Source organism: Triticum urartu, chromosome 6A (genome assembly GCF_056163025.1).
Source record: "Triticum urartu cultivar PI428250 chromosome 6A, HENAU_Tu73, whole genome shotgun sequence".
NCBI classification, from domain to species: domain Eukaryota; kingdom Viridiplantae; phylum Streptophyta; class Magnoliopsida; order Poales; family Poaceae; genus Triticum; species Triticum urartu.
Genome location: NC_141878.1, coordinates 489,218,197 through 489,236,508, shown reverse-complemented (window position 1 = coordinate 489,236,508; position 18,312 = coordinate 489,218,197). Strand labels below are relative to the sequence as shown.

At 41.8% G+C, this 18,312-nt stretch overlaps 1 protein-coding gene across 1 annotated transcript; it reads right to left on the bottom strand.

The window, feature by feature from the left end:
- Positions 1–855: 855 nt before the first annotated feature.
- Positions 856–17,425, bottom strand: DEK1 (calpain-type cysteine protease family). The gene is made up of 32 exons (XM_048679629.2): positions 17,203–17,425; positions 15,527–15,713; positions 14,603–14,853; positions 13,472–13,654; positions 13,247–13,382; positions 12,974–13,104; positions 12,781–12,895; positions 11,668–12,694; positions 11,465–11,575; positions 10,902–10,960; positions 9,778–9,940; positions 9,083–9,356; positions 8,846–8,996; positions 8,658–8,769; positions 8,393–8,558; positions 8,210–8,280; positions 8,013–8,104; positions 7,695–7,857; positions 7,521–7,592; positions 6,700–7,077; positions 6,503–6,618; positions 6,106–6,403; positions 5,439–5,758; positions 4,696–5,047; positions 4,266–4,583; positions 4,083–4,187; positions 3,840–3,968; positions 2,855–3,235; positions 2,643–2,780; positions 2,049–2,285; positions 1,542–1,968; positions 856–1,369 (listed from the first exon to the last, which is right to left on the bottom strand). The coding sequence occupies exons 2-31, from the start codon at positions 15,652–15,654 to the stop codon at positions 1,663–1,665; spliced, it is 6,483 nt and encodes a 2,160-aa protein (XP_048535586.2). The 5' UTR covers positions 15,655–15,713; positions 17,203–17,425; the 3' UTR covers positions 856–1,369; positions 1,542–1,662.
- Between the last annotated feature and the right edge of the window lie 887 nt (positions 17,426–18,312).

Sequence of the window (18,312 nt, the reverse complement as noted above, 5' to 3'; positions counted from 1 at the left end):
GACGAGAGGGAATGACCGGTGAGGTGCGGTGCGATGCGATTAACACGGCCGCCTGACGGACCGACCGGCCGGCCGAGCAACCGGACGGGCAGGGAGGGCACGTACGGGCGTCGCGCAGGTGTCTCGGAGCGGCGGACGTGAGAGGGCACAGCACACAGGCCACAAGGCGTGAGCGTACATGTGTCGACGTTCCATGGTTGACACCGATAGGTGACGTGATACCGGGGCTCGGCGTCAGTAAAAGTTATCGGCACCTTTTTCCTTTCTGGCCTGATAATCATCGCTGCTGCCTACAATCGTGCAGCTTATTGAAGGGGACAACGGTTGTGACCTGAACAATGGAAATGTTTATATCGGTTCTATTCGTAGAAAATTTTGTTTATCGGTTCGGAGACCCAGGGCTCACCCCGTAGATCGACCGTGCCGACCAAAGTAGCGCAGCGACTACCAAGAAACCACTAGCGCGTGAGTAAAACCGTTGCTTGCACGTGTACGTACCTACTGCGGACGATTTGCTTCCCGCACGTATACGCAGCTCAGGCTATGGTCACTGACTCAGGTGGCGGTCCCCTAGAAGCACCCACCTCTACGGCGCCGGATTATTGCATGCCGGCCACTGCCAGATTGGCGTAAAGACGAGGAGCACTTCAAGAGTTTTGAGTTCAAAGATGGCGTGCATGCTCTGCCCAGCCGCGCATGATCCACATCGTCGAACCTCCCTTGATAAGTTCTGAAGTCTGAATAGTACAATAATACTGCTTGTGTCCGACTCCATTTTAGTAGGGGGGAGCAGAATCCCTTTAGTCATTGCAACAATGGGTGAATGACGAGCACAGGGACAAAGGCTTCACATCATATACCAAAAAATCGCTTCCTTTCAATGAGATCAGATTTGGATTACATACAGGCAATCAATGAAAACAACTATGGCCAGACTACCCTCAGGTTATGGATCAGCAAAACTGCAGCTTGCTAGAACGGCATTTCCAAGCTGCACAAGAGCGATATGCACTTAAGAACGGCAGGCGCAAGGTTAAACTCATCTAACTCTATAGTATGTACAGGGGTAACACGGACAGGTATACACAGGATTGGGCTACTAGGTCTAAATGTCAGCTGCCACCGCTATCTACAAGCATGGACACAAAACGCCACGATTCTTCTCATCCAGCACATGCACCGATCAATTCGCTCCATGCAACCTGCTGACTGGAAACGTTACCTTCTCTTTCTTTGCTAGCAAAAACATCGCCTTCTCTCATCAGCTTGCAGGCAGAGCGCCCTGATGGATTCCGGCATATTCAGGTCCAAGTGCAGAGCTGCTGCATCATAAATCCCAGCTATAGGCGTACTGCTCTTAGCAAATACCCTGAAATGGTTACAAGGTTCAGTTATCTGAATTACATCTTGTTATCTAAATTAATGCAGCAGCACACCAGATAGGTTGTTTATAGTTTGGAGAACACTGCAGCATTAGACCATACGGCCAGCAGAATTAGGCAAAGTCGGAACATAGACAACTGCAAGGATCAAGCGCTTACCCATTTCCTGGTCTTCTTGAACCCACAGCTGGGACTCTGCGTCACTCGGCCCCAAAGAACCTGGGCCAGCAGCTGAGAGGCACAGTGACCAGTAGCAAACGCATGGAGTCTCAATCCTGCCCTAAACAGCTTCTAGTTTGATTGGTGCTTTTGTAAAAACTGACAAAACAAAAGGTGCTTCCTCCCCTGGATGGATAGTTGTTGGCACAATTGTGTATCCTTTCGGATAAGGTTCCAAGACCAATTCACACGATATCTCCCTTGAGTTTACATAATCTGTCCCGCCAACGGATTCATGCATGTAGATATTGTAAGCAGCACGGCAGCCCCTTGTCTTGAGTATCCTCATTCCAATATAAAACATGGAAGAATCATGACTAGATTGGTAATTCCTGAAACCATTTGTCTTTCTAGAGAAACCAACACCCTGACAAGCAGAAGTCCGTGTCAAAATCAGCATCAAAGTGCTTTCTTCAAGTCTTATATTAACATGCAGATGGCACATACCTGTGTAAGGGTAATAAACACATGGACAGGATACAGTGCATCACGTCCTGTTACCCTAAGTCGATACTGAGGATTTTGATGCCACGAGTCATAATCTTGGCAACCACCTGCACTATAGCCACGCCATTGCCCATGGACAGAATAGCGCATCTCAGGTGGATAAACACGACAAACATATATTGATCGAAAGTGGATCTGAAAATCTTGCCAAGACATCCAGAATACACCATTCTTTGACTGCAACAACAATAATAGACAATAAGATACTGTGGTGAGTGGTGAGGGTTATAAATTCAAACAGGTGCCTATTTTTTCGAAAGAGACAATTTATAACCCAAAATTGCAGGGGTGGCTATTGAAGTACTGATAATAAGATATTTTTAATTTTCACACTATATTTTAAAATAAACTCCATTCTGTTTACTTGATTTCTTAGACATTGAGATGGTAAAAATCGTGTGGAACAATGTTTTCAGAATAAAAATATATTGTTTGTTCTGGTAATACAAAAAAAATCAATGTTAATCCTTTCTGATGAAAGCTAATGGAGTACAATCTACTCAGTCAAAATTATAGCTGGGAAAAGATTAGTACCTGTGGAACATGCTTGAGCTTATGCTTTATTCGTTCAGTCCACTCCTGTGACGAGTCTGACCATGGCCCATTCCATTCAACTTCATTTGCCCAAGGATTTCTAATTTGGACAAGCTTGTGGCCATCAACTTCTCTTATCTGAAAATACAGTATAAATGTATCAACGTAGAATGGAGACTGCCAAAAGTTCAAACAAACAAATGAGAGCAAACCTGCAAAATGGAGTAAGCATGTCCCTGAACAATGCCGCTTGATGAAATATGAGCATCAGAGCCAGAGGGGCTTCCAGCACCAAGAAGAAAACCTTCTTGATTAAAATGTAACAACTGAGACCACAATCTTCCACTAGCAAGATCGATCTGTGCTTGGGGACTCCGCATATCAATCTCCTCGCCAGCTCCTCCTGTGAGGTCTACTAGAGCATCTTGCACAAGCCCGCCTTCTAGCGCCTCATAAGAGCCATGAAGTTTTGCATAAGCTTTCTCAAGAATGGATACCCATAGCTCATTTTGTTTCCTACTCGTAGCAAATGCTGGTTTTCCAGGAGACTCGCAGGGAATCCAATCATCGACGACCACAGCCACCCACTCACCCTAGTGGAAAGCGTGATCAAGAAAGAGTCAAGTTAGCGGAAGTCGGAAGATAATGCATATGCTCTAGTGCTCATAAAATGAATTAGATTATTGGTGGAAAATAATGCATAAACCCTAGAGAAACTATGATGCACCCTAGACAAATCTCTGTGTGCACTAGTTCGTTCTCTTGGATACTGTTGAGTTTGAACAGGAAATTGTGTGATGACTAATGAATTGATCTATAATACATTTATGCATAATCTACTAAATTAAATGGGGGAACAGAACTGTGCAGGACTGCAGGCATGTGCTAAATTGATAAAACTGCACTAATGAATAATTTTGGTATCTTTTTTACTGCAATACATGCATAATGTACTATATGTAAATTGGGACAGCTAGCCCACATGGGCAGCAAGGTAATTCATATTTGTTAGTTTGTTGGAGTATATGATAACAAAGAGGCATCAAATATAATATGGGACTTTTGCTAACATCTCTAGGTTTAGGAGAAATGCCAATAATCTGAGTGGTGTAATATCCCATCTATTTACTTCACATGTACACATATATATACCGGTCTATGGCCTCATGGAAATAGAAGCTGAATATTATCAAATACCTGAATGCAGAATCGGATAGTGTAAATCCCTTCTTCATTGTATGCTGGAGTGATTATAACTTCAGATATACGAGACATCTCAGTTAAAACTGCAACTGCACTCAGGAACCAGCAGTCTCCCAACCGACCCTGAAAAGAACAGTTAGGGAAATTCGTTAGTACTATCAAAACATGGCTTGATCTTGCTAAAAAATTCTACTGTAGGGAAAAATATCAGACCAGCACAAACCAAACACTATATACCTGGCATACATCCGAGGAATTCACGGAACCAGAAAACAAGCATGGCTGAGAACTAATAGATATCTCCTTTGCTATGTCAGAAGGCCTCGTCCACTCAGAAACAACCTGAACTCATACAAAAATCAATTGTAAAGACTTGAACAATATTTAGTGCACAAGAGCACATATATGCATGAACAGTACCTGCAATTTTAGAGGAGGGTTCCCTGGATCCACGTATAAAGATCGATCATCTGGAGGGAACTCTTGATCAGTAAATGCCCTCTCCCCTTTTGCACTAAGAGCTTCCCTGACAGCCCTTTCAACAGACAGCATACGCTGGTTGACTTCCTCTCGTGTCTCAAACCTCGGTTTTCTGGGTCTTCTAGCAAAGGAATCAATGTCAATAGCTACTGCATCGCGCACCGGACGTTTCCTACCACTTGAATACTGCCCGTCCCATTCAACATCCTCTTGATCATATAGCTCATAGTTTGCTTCTTCACTCTCCCAGTCATCCACCTGAATGAAAATACAGTAAATTTAAGACAATGTCATTTGTAATTTCATATTACCTTCAAAATCATGACATTACAAAAAGGGTACAAATAAGGAATTAGAAGCTAGAATATACCCTAGCAGAATAGCTTCCATGCCAAGCATCTTCAGCTGCAAGGTCAAAAAAGCCATACTCCGCAGGACTCATGATTGTATATAGCGCAGCAATTTCATCTTCAGTCAGACACCTTCCCCATAAGAAAGCATCCATTATCTGCATCTTTGAGTCTGTACCTTCACTGTCTGACCTACCAAAGGCATCCAAGTCTGTGGGTGGCCTCGCACCAACCCAAATATCTGCCCCAGGTTCCCATACGCCGTTGTTTCTAGGCAACGGTAATCCATTCTGATATCCATCATAAACTCCATCTATGAAAGAAGTTGCTTCACCTAGGTCAGCATCTATAGTCACTGTGACGATATGCCACCTGCAAAATCAAATCGGCGACTATGAGATATAACTAGTAAAAGAAAGTAGAGGAAACTAAATCTGCATCAAAAGATTTTTCAGTGGAATTACCGCCTACTTATTCATTGAAAACATTACAACTAAAGCAACACTATATAGGGGAAAACCACTAATAATGTAGCAGGAGTTAACAGGTATGGTCTGAACCACAAATGTTAAGATTTACATTCTTTCTATACAGATACTAGAAGAAGAAAAGATGGAACCCCACAGAAAAACAACACAGCAAGTCTGTAACAGACAGTAAATGCTTGCGGACACTGCAGTGGCAAGGAAAAGTTGAACAGGTTAGCTGCTTTTGATTTTCTGTTGTTTCCACACAAAATATAAAAGTGGTGAAAAGTTCATACCTGCCATCTGCAATACTTGACGCACCAATATTCCACTCTTTAGCAACAGTAGTCATCCTTTCACCCTTAGTTACCAATCTAAGACCAACCTGCCCCGCTTCCATTCCCTGTTCTGACCCTGCCACCAAGATTTCCCAGCAAACCTTCTTCTCAAATTCGGTTCCGAAAAGACAGACTGGACCAGATACCGGTTGAACCATTACTGCAATGGAGAAGCTCACTCTTTGACTTTGACAAAGACACAAGTCAATTTCTCCACAATGGCGTCCGGTACTCCTTGGTTCATCATCAAGTACACATACAGCACCTGGAATGCTAGTCTGTTCACCAGTTCATAACAATGTCAGATATCTAAACAGTATCAGCAAGAACAGGAATGCTAGTCTATTCAACAATTCACAACAGTAACAGATATCTAAGTAGTATCAGCAGGAACTGTAACTAAAGGAAATGTGCATGTAGCACGTGCTATAGAATTTATTTAAAAATGCTATTTTTGATCATGAAGTCATTAAACTGATGTGTTGTCAGGTTACCAGTTCAAGGTGAACCACGAAACATTCAATAAACTCACAAAGGATGGCTCTCCACAATTCATGCACCCAAAAAGTACATATTTTACATATAGCACCATAAAAAATAAATATAAGTATAATGCGAATAGCACCTGCTCTGCTCGTCGTGCCAATTGTGCTTTTCGTATGTGAAGGGCTATTGACGAGACTCTGTCCCTGGCAAAAGAGTCTTCCAGAGCAGAATCACCTCCCACAGCTCTGACAGCTGCCGCCATAGCCGCAGCATCCCTGCTTCCAGCATTAGGTATAGAAGACAGCAATGATATTTCGAGCTCCTTCCATTTGCGTTCCTCCTTCTCCAACAATGCCTTCCTTCTTTCCCTTCCCTTCCCTTCTTCCTCTCGCCTTTGCATCAAAACCTCCTCTTCCATTTCTTTCTCCCTTATGTAGCTGCAGACACAAATAAAAGCAAAATTTTGATGATGAGCTCATGACTTCCAGGGAGCCCTACATATAACTATGGTATCATGTAAAAACATCACTTATTACCTTTCTTGAATAAGTTCAAATTGCCTTCGATCTTCAGGCATCCATTTCTTAATTTCTTTAGCACTTAAGTCAGAAAGGCCTATGCTGTCCAAAAATAGCCTAAGACGAACTTCATCCTGAAACAAACAGAAATATACAGCATTAACAATGCTCATGAATTAGGGAGAGACAAGAATGGCGGAAAATATTGAGTTTACCTGTATTTGTTCAGCTTTGGCAGTCAATCCAAGCAACAGAAGCAAATAACCACCAAATTTGTCCCACATATAAACCCATTCAGTATCAATTGCCTCTTCCAAAGCCAAGATGCGTGCATGGGCACACATATTCCTCCGATAATCAACGTCTGCTGGGGATCCAGGGCAAACCATGAAACAATTTTTTACTCCACAAAAGAAAGACCCTGTAGTGACTTCTTCATTTCTCAAACGATCCCTCAGTTTCATAACATCAGCCCTAGGAAGCACAAAGTTCCCAGCCCTATCCAAAGTAACAGCAGGATCTCCCACCAAAAGAGCAGCAGAACTTGCGGACCTCTGAGGTGCTGAGTAAGTCCCGGATATAGCATTTCTTGTCTGAGTTGTACAAAGAACATATGGTCAACGATACAGTAACAACAATATTATATTGTTATATGGTGCTCTTATTGTTATGTGCATATCCTGGAAATTGGTGGAGTCACTAACAAGATTCTCATCTAGACTGACAGCTGATAGATAACCATGCCTACCACGGAAGAACTATTGGCACGTAATTACAAAAGGATGCCATCTCGGTAACATTTATGTACTTCTGAAAGTTCACCGGTAGGAAAGGTATGCAACGGGATAGAATATGCACTAGCTAGGCACAAATTTGGTGATAGTTCTCAACAAATGTTGTTAACGAAAAGAAAGTGGAAAAGATGGTTCAGACAGGCTTAACAGTGGTATGCAGAAAAAAAAATGCTATATTGACCAGCTTTCAAATCAGTAGTTTGTTAAGTAGCATCTTCATAGTAGGATATAAATCGACTTACTTTGTTAGCAGACCGTGACATTGCTTGAATAACTGTGTCCTTGCTGAGAAAATGAATGGCATCCTCCATCATCTGATTCAAGTTTCATAGAGATTGTTACTTGGAATTACAGATGAAAAAAGGACAAAAACAAAGAATGTTCAGTGTTTGCTTATACTGTACAAAAGTACCAACCTTAAGAGTTAGGCATGGACGAGAAACAGCGAAACTGAAGGCAATTACAAGAGTGCTAGCACAAATAGCAGCCCCAACAAACGGTGGATTCATTATTTGACTAGCGATAACACCCCAAACTTCAGTTGCCAATGCAATCCCATACAAGATAAGGAAGGCGTAACTGTAAAGAGAGTGGTGTTAGGGTATTTTATCAGATGACAACAGCACTTATAGGATAGGACACAACAGAAACAAAAATAAATTATGATCAATACTGAACATAAGAAAGATTAGGTTCATCTCAGAAGGTTATGGTATGAAGGTTGTTTACCATACCTAACATTTTTGGCAGAGTCTGCATGAGCATCATAAACATATACGGGTAAAACCCGTGGTGAATAAACAACAATTGGTGGAGATAGAAGGACCTGAGAAGGTTATATTCATTCAGTGTCACAGGATGATCAGCAAATATCAAAACTAGCATCTGATGGCTAATAGTTATGCAAGTAAGTAACATAAATCAAACTTACAGTCAAAGCCCTTCCAGTGAGAAGAAACAGAAATGAGAAATAACCAATAGATGCTCCAAGAAAAGGTTTGCCTGTAAAAGATATTCACATTTAATATGAAATGATGACAGTAGTACAGTGCACCAAACCGCTAAAACTAGTAAAAGCAGAATGGAAGACAGCGAAGGGAGAACCTGTACTCACCCTGAAACAGACCCATAAGGAAGGCAGCCAGCACGAGGAGAAAAGCAAGGGAACAGACAAGTAGCATCTGTGTTCTTGTTAAATAGAAATTATTAGATTTCCAGTAGTGAATGACCCCAATAGCAAATACAAGGAACAGGGTAACTAGGAGGCATGCGACTCCGACCTGTATAAAGATGTCATGTCAATTATACTCCGTTATAACTTATACACAGATGAATTACACATGTATATGAAGATTTCTCCATGATTTAGGTTAACTTACAGTCCAAGGTCTAATTGTGACGATAATTGCTGATATAGCACCAAGCAATAGCAACATTCCCATGCCGACGAAAAGGTAAACTCCTCGGGAGATCTTCCAATCATCATCCTTCCTGCAATTTTTTGCGTTTCATCTCAGCACAGCAAAAATATGAGTAGAAATGAAAATGCTACAGGTGGACTTTATACCATTTATACAGCCCAGTGAACAGAGCAAACATTGCAGGAATGCAAAGTAAGGGGAGTAGTGCTGCCAGGAAATCAGCCTTTAGAGGAATCCCGTCCTCACGTGAATTTACAACTCCCCAATAGGATGCACCGCAGAAGGATACAAGAACAGCTACAAAAAGTAACAACTCAGGAGTCAGTTATATCTGAAAGCGTCAGCTTCAATATCAAATTCAGAAAAGATCAAGTACGACATACTTGCGAAAAGGCCAACACATATGGCCGATGAAGGCGAAAATCGGTATGTGGCAAACCAAGCAACAATAGGTATCACCCCAGTAACAAGCACCGCAATTGTGGAAGATAATGCCCATCCAAGATACATAGATGTTGCATAGGGAGAGTAAAAACTCTTTTTATCAGCATCCCATCCTCTGTAGCCTAAAGCATCTAAAGGCTTCGCCGATACTATGGCGCCAAGGCCAATAACTGATGCAATGAAAACAACTACGCTGATTGCGAAGAGAGTCCCCTGACAACAAAAGATTAATAATGAGCAACATGAACATAATTTCAAATACCATTGGTGGACTGGAAGGTATCTAGAATAATAATACACCCTCCGTCCCATATTAGTTGTCGCTGAAATGGATGTATCTACACGCACTTCAGTGCTAGATACATCCGTTTGAGCGACAACTAATATGGGACAGAAGGAGTAATGCTGTAAAATAGGGACAGAAAATTGTTCATGTTTGGATATATATATACTGCAGAACATGGTGCATGCAATAAAACTACAGCTCAGGACATAACACGAAGCTGGGTCAGAGTGTGGCATACATTATAAGTTCAGTTATGCAAAGAGCTTAGATAGATGAACGTTGCATATTGGTTAGTACATATATAAATAATACCCATTGCTAAATTTTAAGAAGATACGCGAAACAAACCTCTTTCTTCCCTGGAGATTGACGAATATTTTCACGATTATCAAGTTCCCCTCCCGGAATCCAGAAACGATAACCATTACGCATCCATATAGGAATAGCAAATGAGAGGCAAGCCACCATAAGTGGGACCGTGAGAGACAAACCCAATATAACTGATGACTTGCTGCAGAATAGCATAAGTAACATTCAGAACCAAAAAAGGATACATTTCACCAATGAAAATAGGAATTGCATTAATTGAAGATATCTAGTTGCCACAGAATCTATGTGTAAAACAGGTTTTGACTACAGACAGCGGATGATTTGAATATGTCAAGCCATCATCATTACCCAACTAAAATATAGCAGTCAACCTAAAGCTTTAGTCTTGCACATGCACCCAAAATAAATTTAGTTAATCAATCACATAATGAAGCTCATCCTAAGACAAACTGATAAACAATAGAAAACCTTCAGCAGTGACACCACCATTAGACTTTGTTAAGGGTGTCTGTGTGCTAGCGTAATGCTTAATCCCGTATAATTATTGTACTTGCTTGAATCATGTCTTATTGCATTATATCTTAGCTCACTGGATAACTGGAGTACGAAAATTCGGATCTGTATTTCTCTAACATCCTACAGGATAAAGCACCTCGTAGTAGAACCGGATGTAAACTGATATCCATAGAAACAAAGTGGAGATCTATTTTTGAGCATGTATCATCATCTCATGCCGCCTAAAGTGAAACATGCATGTAACACAACTAATAGATATAGGTCACGTCACTTGCCAACTGAGGATGGCACACTCAGGATTTCCAGTATACACGTAATCCCTTCCGCAAGTATAAAGAGCCGTAAGTTTCTTTAAGAGAAATCACATACACAAATGATTCTCTTGTACAGAAGAAGCCATTTTGAAGAAAATGATGTATGAAACGTATATAATAATAAAGTGCCCTTAAAACCATATGTGGAACAAATGGTTATGACTAGCATGATTTGCATATTATCATTTTATACCCTTGTGAAAATATTTAGTCTTAAGTGAAATAAACAGGCACAGAAATTAATTAGCAGTATTGCATATGATTAAAATTATAATAGTTACTGATATTTCAGATATTAAGCAGTGAGTGTACCTCAAGAAAGAGAGAAGTAAGCCAACACATGTACTCAACAGCCACGCGATGAAGCCATACTGAAGATGTGGAAAACAATGGCAAGTCATTATAGCTGAGAATGAAGTTGCATTTCAAGTAAAATTAAGCAACATAACAGCATACTCAGTGCAATAAAAGGACAGACCCAGCATACTCAGTGCAATGTGAGCACATATTTATTTGTTTTCGAAAGATAAGCACAGATGGCCTTTACATAAGAGAGTTTGATGCACTAAAGCATGTCTAGTAAAGATACCCAGAGTTATCCAGAGGCACGCACATGTATTGCTAAAATTCTTGCACAGCATTTCAATTTGCCTCTACCATCATATTCCTTTTGCACTATCCGCAAATATATATATATATACCTTTTGCATTACATAGCATCTGGTTCATGGTAAGTTTTAAAACAGAAATAGTACAAAGTACTTGTTCTGATATGGTGATAAGAGCCTCGTATTAGTATGACGGTTATAATCTGACATGGCATGATAATTGGTACTAAAGAATGAAAAGTTCTCTTGTTGTATATCACTAATCACCTTCTGTGGTTTGGATGTCATCATCATCTCTTCCGCACGCAGGGACCATGTGAATGCCATGATGGAACAGACAACTGGTGATAAAAGCAGTATGGAGAAACCAAACTCAAACTGCCAAATGAAGGGGGGGAAACTATCACATGTTTTATCAATGTTAAATCAATCTTTCAAAGGTGCTATAGTGCTTCTGCGACAAATATTACCTGTTCATGTATTGCATTTATCACCTTGATGGGCTCTGGTCGATGGACAGCAACAGTAACTGTCTCTACAATAAATATTAGGGTAAATACAACGAAGGACCGTATTGGAGTACCGGCCACTTGATGAAAAATCAGTCTTGAAATGTTCAGCCAATTTTCTAGCCCGTTTCTCCTGAGTTCTTCTGACAAAGAGATCTGGTTTGCAATAGTCGTATCCAATTCCTCAGTAGCAGTAGCATCTGCATCATCTTGATGTTCTCGGTCTGCATCTAGGCTGCTTCTCTGTAGCAAAGCTAAAATCCGTGGATCCATAACCTTATCTTTCAACATGTAAGAAAAATTAGGATCCAGGCCTTTATCATGTAGAAGATTAGCCAGTTCCACATCTCCAAGTCCACCATTCCTTTTTAGCATAGATGTGATCCTTGGGTCATTCAGCCTATCTTGAAAAATTGCAGCTAAGTTCGAATCCAACAGTTGCTGATTACCCGAGGCAGTGGCTGATCCACTAGACCCGCAGCCTTGACTTTCCAAACCGCTGCTAGAACAAACAACAAGTGAAGCAGTGGTATCCCCATGTCTATCTGCAGAAATGATCGCAGTTTCAGAGTCTTGGACGGCAGAAAGGCACGAATTACTGCGATGCGCTAAACTTGCACGTCCACTATCTATGTTCTTGTCAGAGCTTCTGCCTTCTTGACAACTGTTGGATCGATCAAAAGGAACACTATTCCAATGGACCCCATCACTCTGTGAATTACTTCTGTAAATAGAATCGGTAGTATTACCATGTTGACATGCTTCAACACTACCACTACTACGCTTCACACTAGATCCGCAACCTTCTGATGAATTTGAAGAACTATTTTGTCCTTTTCTTCGAAATCCTTCTCGCAGCTTTATCACTGTACTTCTTAGAGCATCAATCCTTGCAACTGAGGGGTTGGAAATAGAAAGCCAGCCAGAGACAGCAGCAGCTAAAAGAACAGATGCCACAAAAGCATAGCTGATGCAATGTCCAAGGTACCTAATTTAATACCTTAGTCAGTAAGTAGGAAGAAGTACTAGGACTTAAATATGATCAACTAAAGAAGCACAAAGATGAATACAAACCAGTAATGAACCCCAAAGCATATGAGAAAAACGCGCGATGTTCCAGCCACAAATAACGCTAGCGTCCGACTTTTAAGAAGCTCAAACCTGAATGAACACAAGCCCAAATTCCAGTCTGTACAACAGAAAACCAGGATGTCAAAGAAACAGATACAGAGCACAAACAATCAATAGTCCACAGAAAAAGCATTACCAAGAATCACTACAGCAACTGAAGTTAAAGCACCCAACCAACGTGCTTCTTTTGATGTCACACCATACAAGATGGAATAGACAACAAGCACAACCAGGGAGCAAAGGTAGAGAAGCCCTAGATGCAACACCCTGCATTTTTAACTCATCATCTTATTAAATTTGAAAGAAAAATAGATTAGCCAAGTGAACATCATAAAACTTACTGAAGCTGGTATACCGCAGTTTAGTTAAGTTAGTAAAAGATATTTCGAGAATAAAATGCTGGACTCACCTGCTGGATTTTGTCATGTATAACTCACTAGGATCCGGGGGGTCAGGGGAGCATGAGACAGGGGCCACTTCAACACAATCAGAATATGCAAACTTGTACGACCTCCGGACGTATTCATCAACATCGAATCCACTTCCTGCAGATAATATGTATGGAATTTCAAAAGTTTCATAAATTTGTATATTAAGATAAGGCTCAACTAAGCTGAGAGAAGAGTGGCTTTACCATTAAACAGTATTTTACATATAAAGAGCATATTGATGGCCAATGATATTGCAGATAATCCAAAGAAGAATCCAGATGGAGAATTGATTTCAGTAGCACTAGCACCGGCTGTGACATAAACAGCACAAAATTCATAGGCACACAGCAGACCTACTGCCAAGAGGAGAAGATAAGCAACAGCCTCTGCAACAAACAATCCATATGTTAATATCGTTAATAGATCAACCAAAAAGCTCACTAAAGGACAAACAGATAGTTGATTGACCCGATAGTAGAAACAACTAATACAAAACAAAATGAAGAAATGATAGAACAATATTTAGATGAAACGGCTGATAACATTTTGAACCTCCACAGCCCACAGGGATTTCCATTTGTTAATGTCTTTAATAGATCAAGCGAAAAGAAAACAGTGTCTCAGCTCACAAAAGGACAAAAAGATAGTATTGACCCAATAGCAGAAACATCTAATACAAAACAAAGTGAAGAAATTCTGGAACAAGTACTGCTGATAACTTTTTTAGATGAAACTGCTGATAACATTTTGAACGGTCCACAGGGATTTGTAACTTCTCTTTATGTAAGCCGCCCATTTGGTTCACGGCTAACTTAGCTTAGGCAAAATGTGGTTAGCTACAAAAGTGATTTAGCCACACTTTGGTTGTGATGATCTAAAAACTTTTATGTCAAACATGTTTTGAAATAATTCCCATAGTATCTCTATTTTCTAATGTGACTATCAGGTCCTTCTGGAAGAAATTTTGATATGGAATAATCGCGGTTGTATGGCCAACTATTGTGGGTAGAATGCTAGATGCCGGGACCAAACACCGTGCAAATTGGATGCAGAAATACAAAACGCCATGTCATGGCAAATATATGGGGGGCAAGTAACATTGAATTATTATCAGTGTCTAAAAAGAATTGAGTGTTTCTTTATAGCCAGAAGACAGAGGGTTTATTCATGTTCTAGAGAGATAATATAACGCCCACCAAAAAATCCAATGCATTTCAGGAGCAACCGTACTCAAGCATGATGACATTTGGACAAAGAATGAGAACTACGTGGGCAAAAATTCTGGAAGAAGAAATGCCAATTTATAAAATCAACACAAAGGATAGAAAACATACTTGAGCTTTGCCATTGTGTTCTCCACCAGAGCATTATAGAGTAGAATGATAGAAGCAAAGCAACGCCAACCATTATAACAGCTAAACCAGTTATGTTCCTTTCCATAAGAGCAATAAGGATGCTTCCCCACACTAGCAGAACTGCTATAGGGGAAATGACGACAAGCCATGCAAAAAGGGTCAAAAAACTGCAGAGTGTGCTTAGCTGAGGTCCTTGCACATAGGCTGGCCATTTCCTTGCGTATATCCAGCTGAATAAGAAAAAAGGATGAAAAAGATTAACACCTAACTAGGAAAGCCAAACGGGTGAAACCAGAAGTCAATGCACTGTGAACACAATGAGCCTAAATAAGGATGCATATTTGCCCATCCGCTACTTGCCAAACACAGGATCAGAAAGAAAAAAACACTATACTCCATACATGGACAGCAGGCTTTAAGTAATCAGAAAGTATGAAGCTAGAATGGAAAATAATAGAATTGCAAGAATAGTTTCATGCGCTAGTGTGTTACTGATACCAACCCTACCTACTTTGCTGTCTTGATATCATTAGGATAAAAATGCTTCTTACTGAGTGAAATATCTGCAAATGTAACAACCAAACTACTAGCTGGGTACTCGTAAAAACATTAGAAATATCACAGTGAGGTAAAGAACAATTGGGGAGAGGGCAGAGGGGGGGGGGGGGCTACTTTGCGTATGGTGCGTGTGATTAGACTGGTGCGTCAAGCTTTATATCAATACCAACATTCAATGGTACACAACGATAAAATGCATGGAATTTGAATAGGAAAAAATAGAGTGCACAAACAACGAATTTAACATAGCAGATTATTAGTTAATCCCAAGTAAGAACCAAACAAATGATACATGCAAATAAAAGCATAATCCTCGCAAAAAAGTATATTCAATCACCAGCATACCTATATAACCTCCATGGCCTCCAATTCACAGCCCATAGAATCCAAAAGCTGAGAGGGCCAAGGACAGCGAAGAGGAACCCACAGACGCTGCATACCAGAACAACTCCACGATGTTCCTCCTCTTCCATCCTCCCCCTCTACAATCACCTTCTGAAAGCTGAAAGCATGGGTACAGGCCCGAAGAAACCTGCCAAACAAGTAGAACGTGATAAATCCCATAATTAGAAATTACAATGCCAAAAATAACTACACGTCACTCGAGTATACAGGTTTAGCGTTTACTACACGTCACTCGAGTGTATCCAATCACAGCCCATAGAATAAATTTTGTCTCACCATGCTGCCCTACGCTAGCACAACTTCACATAGAGACAAGGTGATGTATGTGTAGGAGTACCAAACAATACCATCGCAGCCTCAAAGTCACAATATCGGCATGACTTCAGGATTTCGTTAGTAAACCAGAAAAGCATCAAGAACGGAAAATAATATTTCAACACCATTTTAAGAAGTCCGTTATCTGACAGCTAGAAAAGCGAAACGGTAGCGCCCATTACAATAAATGATTGCCCCTTAGCAGCACCATTATGAACCAATGAAAATTCCGACGATTAGTAGGACAGCTCACTTGTCCGACTCCAATTGGGTGAAGACTAAGTCTAGATCCGTGAGAGTAACGACAAAAATTCAATAAAATAAAAATAGCGCTAGGACCAGTAGTAACGTCATCACCTAAAGTAATCCCAATTCCGTCAAACATTACAAATACAGTATCACAGGACCAATTGCTGCCTATCGGTGAAGTCCAATCAATGAACTCGAGTTAACCCATTAACATCGCGTACTAAATTTGATCACTACAGTGAATCTTCTAATTGACCCCAACGGAAATTCGCTTCTAAAATTTATTGAAGCACATCCAGTTCAGCAAATCAGAGGCTTAGCCTAAATCACCAAGAATTAAGCTACACGGAATATTAAGGATATTAATATCAACACATCAGTCATGTAGGCACCAACGCGGAGGCCAGGCAAGCAAAAATGGAAAGAGATGTGTCTCGCAAATTCAAAGATACTACAAAAAGCGCCAAATCCAACCGTTGCCCGGCAAAATCACCCTATCCACAGCTATATCTGAAACAGTACCAGCCTAATGTCTATACCCAGTGTGTCTACGCTGTAGAGACGACTAAACTTAACCAAGTCATTTGCTACAAAGTCCCCCAAATGGCCACCAAATCAACACCACTCCAGACGGCAACTAAAGCACCACATGCAGCAACGCGGTGCTCCTAAGCTCCTAAGCAGGCGGCATCATTTCCAGGCTTCCTCCAGGGAGAGGTCGAGCAGCCATCGCAACCCAAAAACCCTATATAAAACCTTCAACATTCGCCTCGTACATGCATACAAGCTCCCCGGAAAGTGGAATCCCGTAGCGTACGGCACAAGCACTACGCGCAGGAAGCGTCCCCAATTCCACCCCCCACCAACCACCGCCAATGCGGCGCCTCCAGAGCCCGCAATTCCCGCGAGGAGCGCTCCCAATCGGCCCCCCGAGCCCCTCCAGATCCGGCGAACCCCGCCGAAAACCCCCCGGAATTCCGTCGCGGAAACCCTAGCTTGAGCTCGACTAGACCCAGCGGCGTGGAGGGGGGCCGGAACAGATGGGCAGTTACCTCAGCGGAGGCGCCGCCTCTGGCGGCGCTGCGTCGGGATCCTCGCCGGCGAGCGAAACCCTAGGTACGGCCTCGCCTGTCCTCCGCTCGGGCTTCGATTCGATTCGTCTCCGTGCGGCTGTGCGGACCTGTGTCGTGAGCGTGAGCGTGAGCGAGAGCGAGAGGGGGAGACGGGAGCTGCTGGGTGGGGGAGACAAGGGAGTGACGATTGTCAACTTGGGTGGGCTGCGTTGCTGACTAGTGTTTGGTTGGTGTGTGCGCGTCTCCTGCGCGACTGCCTCGGCGTGAGCTGAAGCTCGTGCCGTGTGCGTGCGTGCGTGAGCGAGTGTGCCTGCGCCGAGGGACTCGGGCCGGGGTACACGAACCAACGACCGAGCAACGGCACGCGTTCGAACAGACCTGTTTTCCTTTTCTCTCGAGGCTCATGTCATGTCCCGCCCCTGAAAAGAACGACTCGTAGGCATTTCTTTTCTTTTTTGAATTTTCATCGAGTTCATTCGCAAAAGAAAAATTCATTGAGTTGCTACGTGTGCAGACTACACATGCACGAGTGTGGCCATGGGAAAGGATGTGCTCTCTTTCAACACTGCTCTACTAGACATCTTAAGTTGTCATGCATCTCCTCTTGTGTTGACGCTAGAAAATGGCATGATCGCAAAGAGTGACTTGAGGCTGTAGCAACATGAGTTTAAATTCATGATGTCATGTCACCATTGGATGACTCTCTTCAAGCCGATCGAAATAAATATAGAGATGGTCCAAAACGGAGTTCGGATACAGAATTTATGACAATTTTAAAGATACCCGTGTTGACATCAAATTAGAAAATGGCATGAAATCTAATTAAGATGGTCTTGGATGGAAAAACTTTCAACTACAAAGTTCTTCATCTTGTCGAAACGCACGATTCTGATATAAAAATTGTCCTCATCCGAGGTCGTATGCAAAAGTTACAGGCGGAACAATGGGCTGCAGCAGTATTTGGCCGGATCATCCGAGCCGGGATCCGGACCATCCGGCTTTCGGTCAGGTGAAAGACCCGAACATCCGGGCTATCATCCGGGTAAATCAACAGAACCATAAATTTTGGGCCCCGTGAAGCCAGATCAT

Coding starts and splice junctions, on each gene's coding strand:
- DEK1 (XM_048679629.2), bottom strand. CDS start 15,654: ATGGAAGAGGAGGAACATCGTGGAGTTGTTCTGGTATGCAGCGTCTGT. Junction 13,383..13,471: donor ATGTAAAATACTGTTTAATG/GTAAAGCCACTC, acceptor TATTATCTGCAG/GAAGTGGATTCGATGTTGAT. Junction 12,896..12,973: donor AGTTGCTGTAGTGATTCTTG/GTAATGCTTTTT, acceptor TCTGTTGTACAG/ACTGGAATTTGGGCTTGTGT.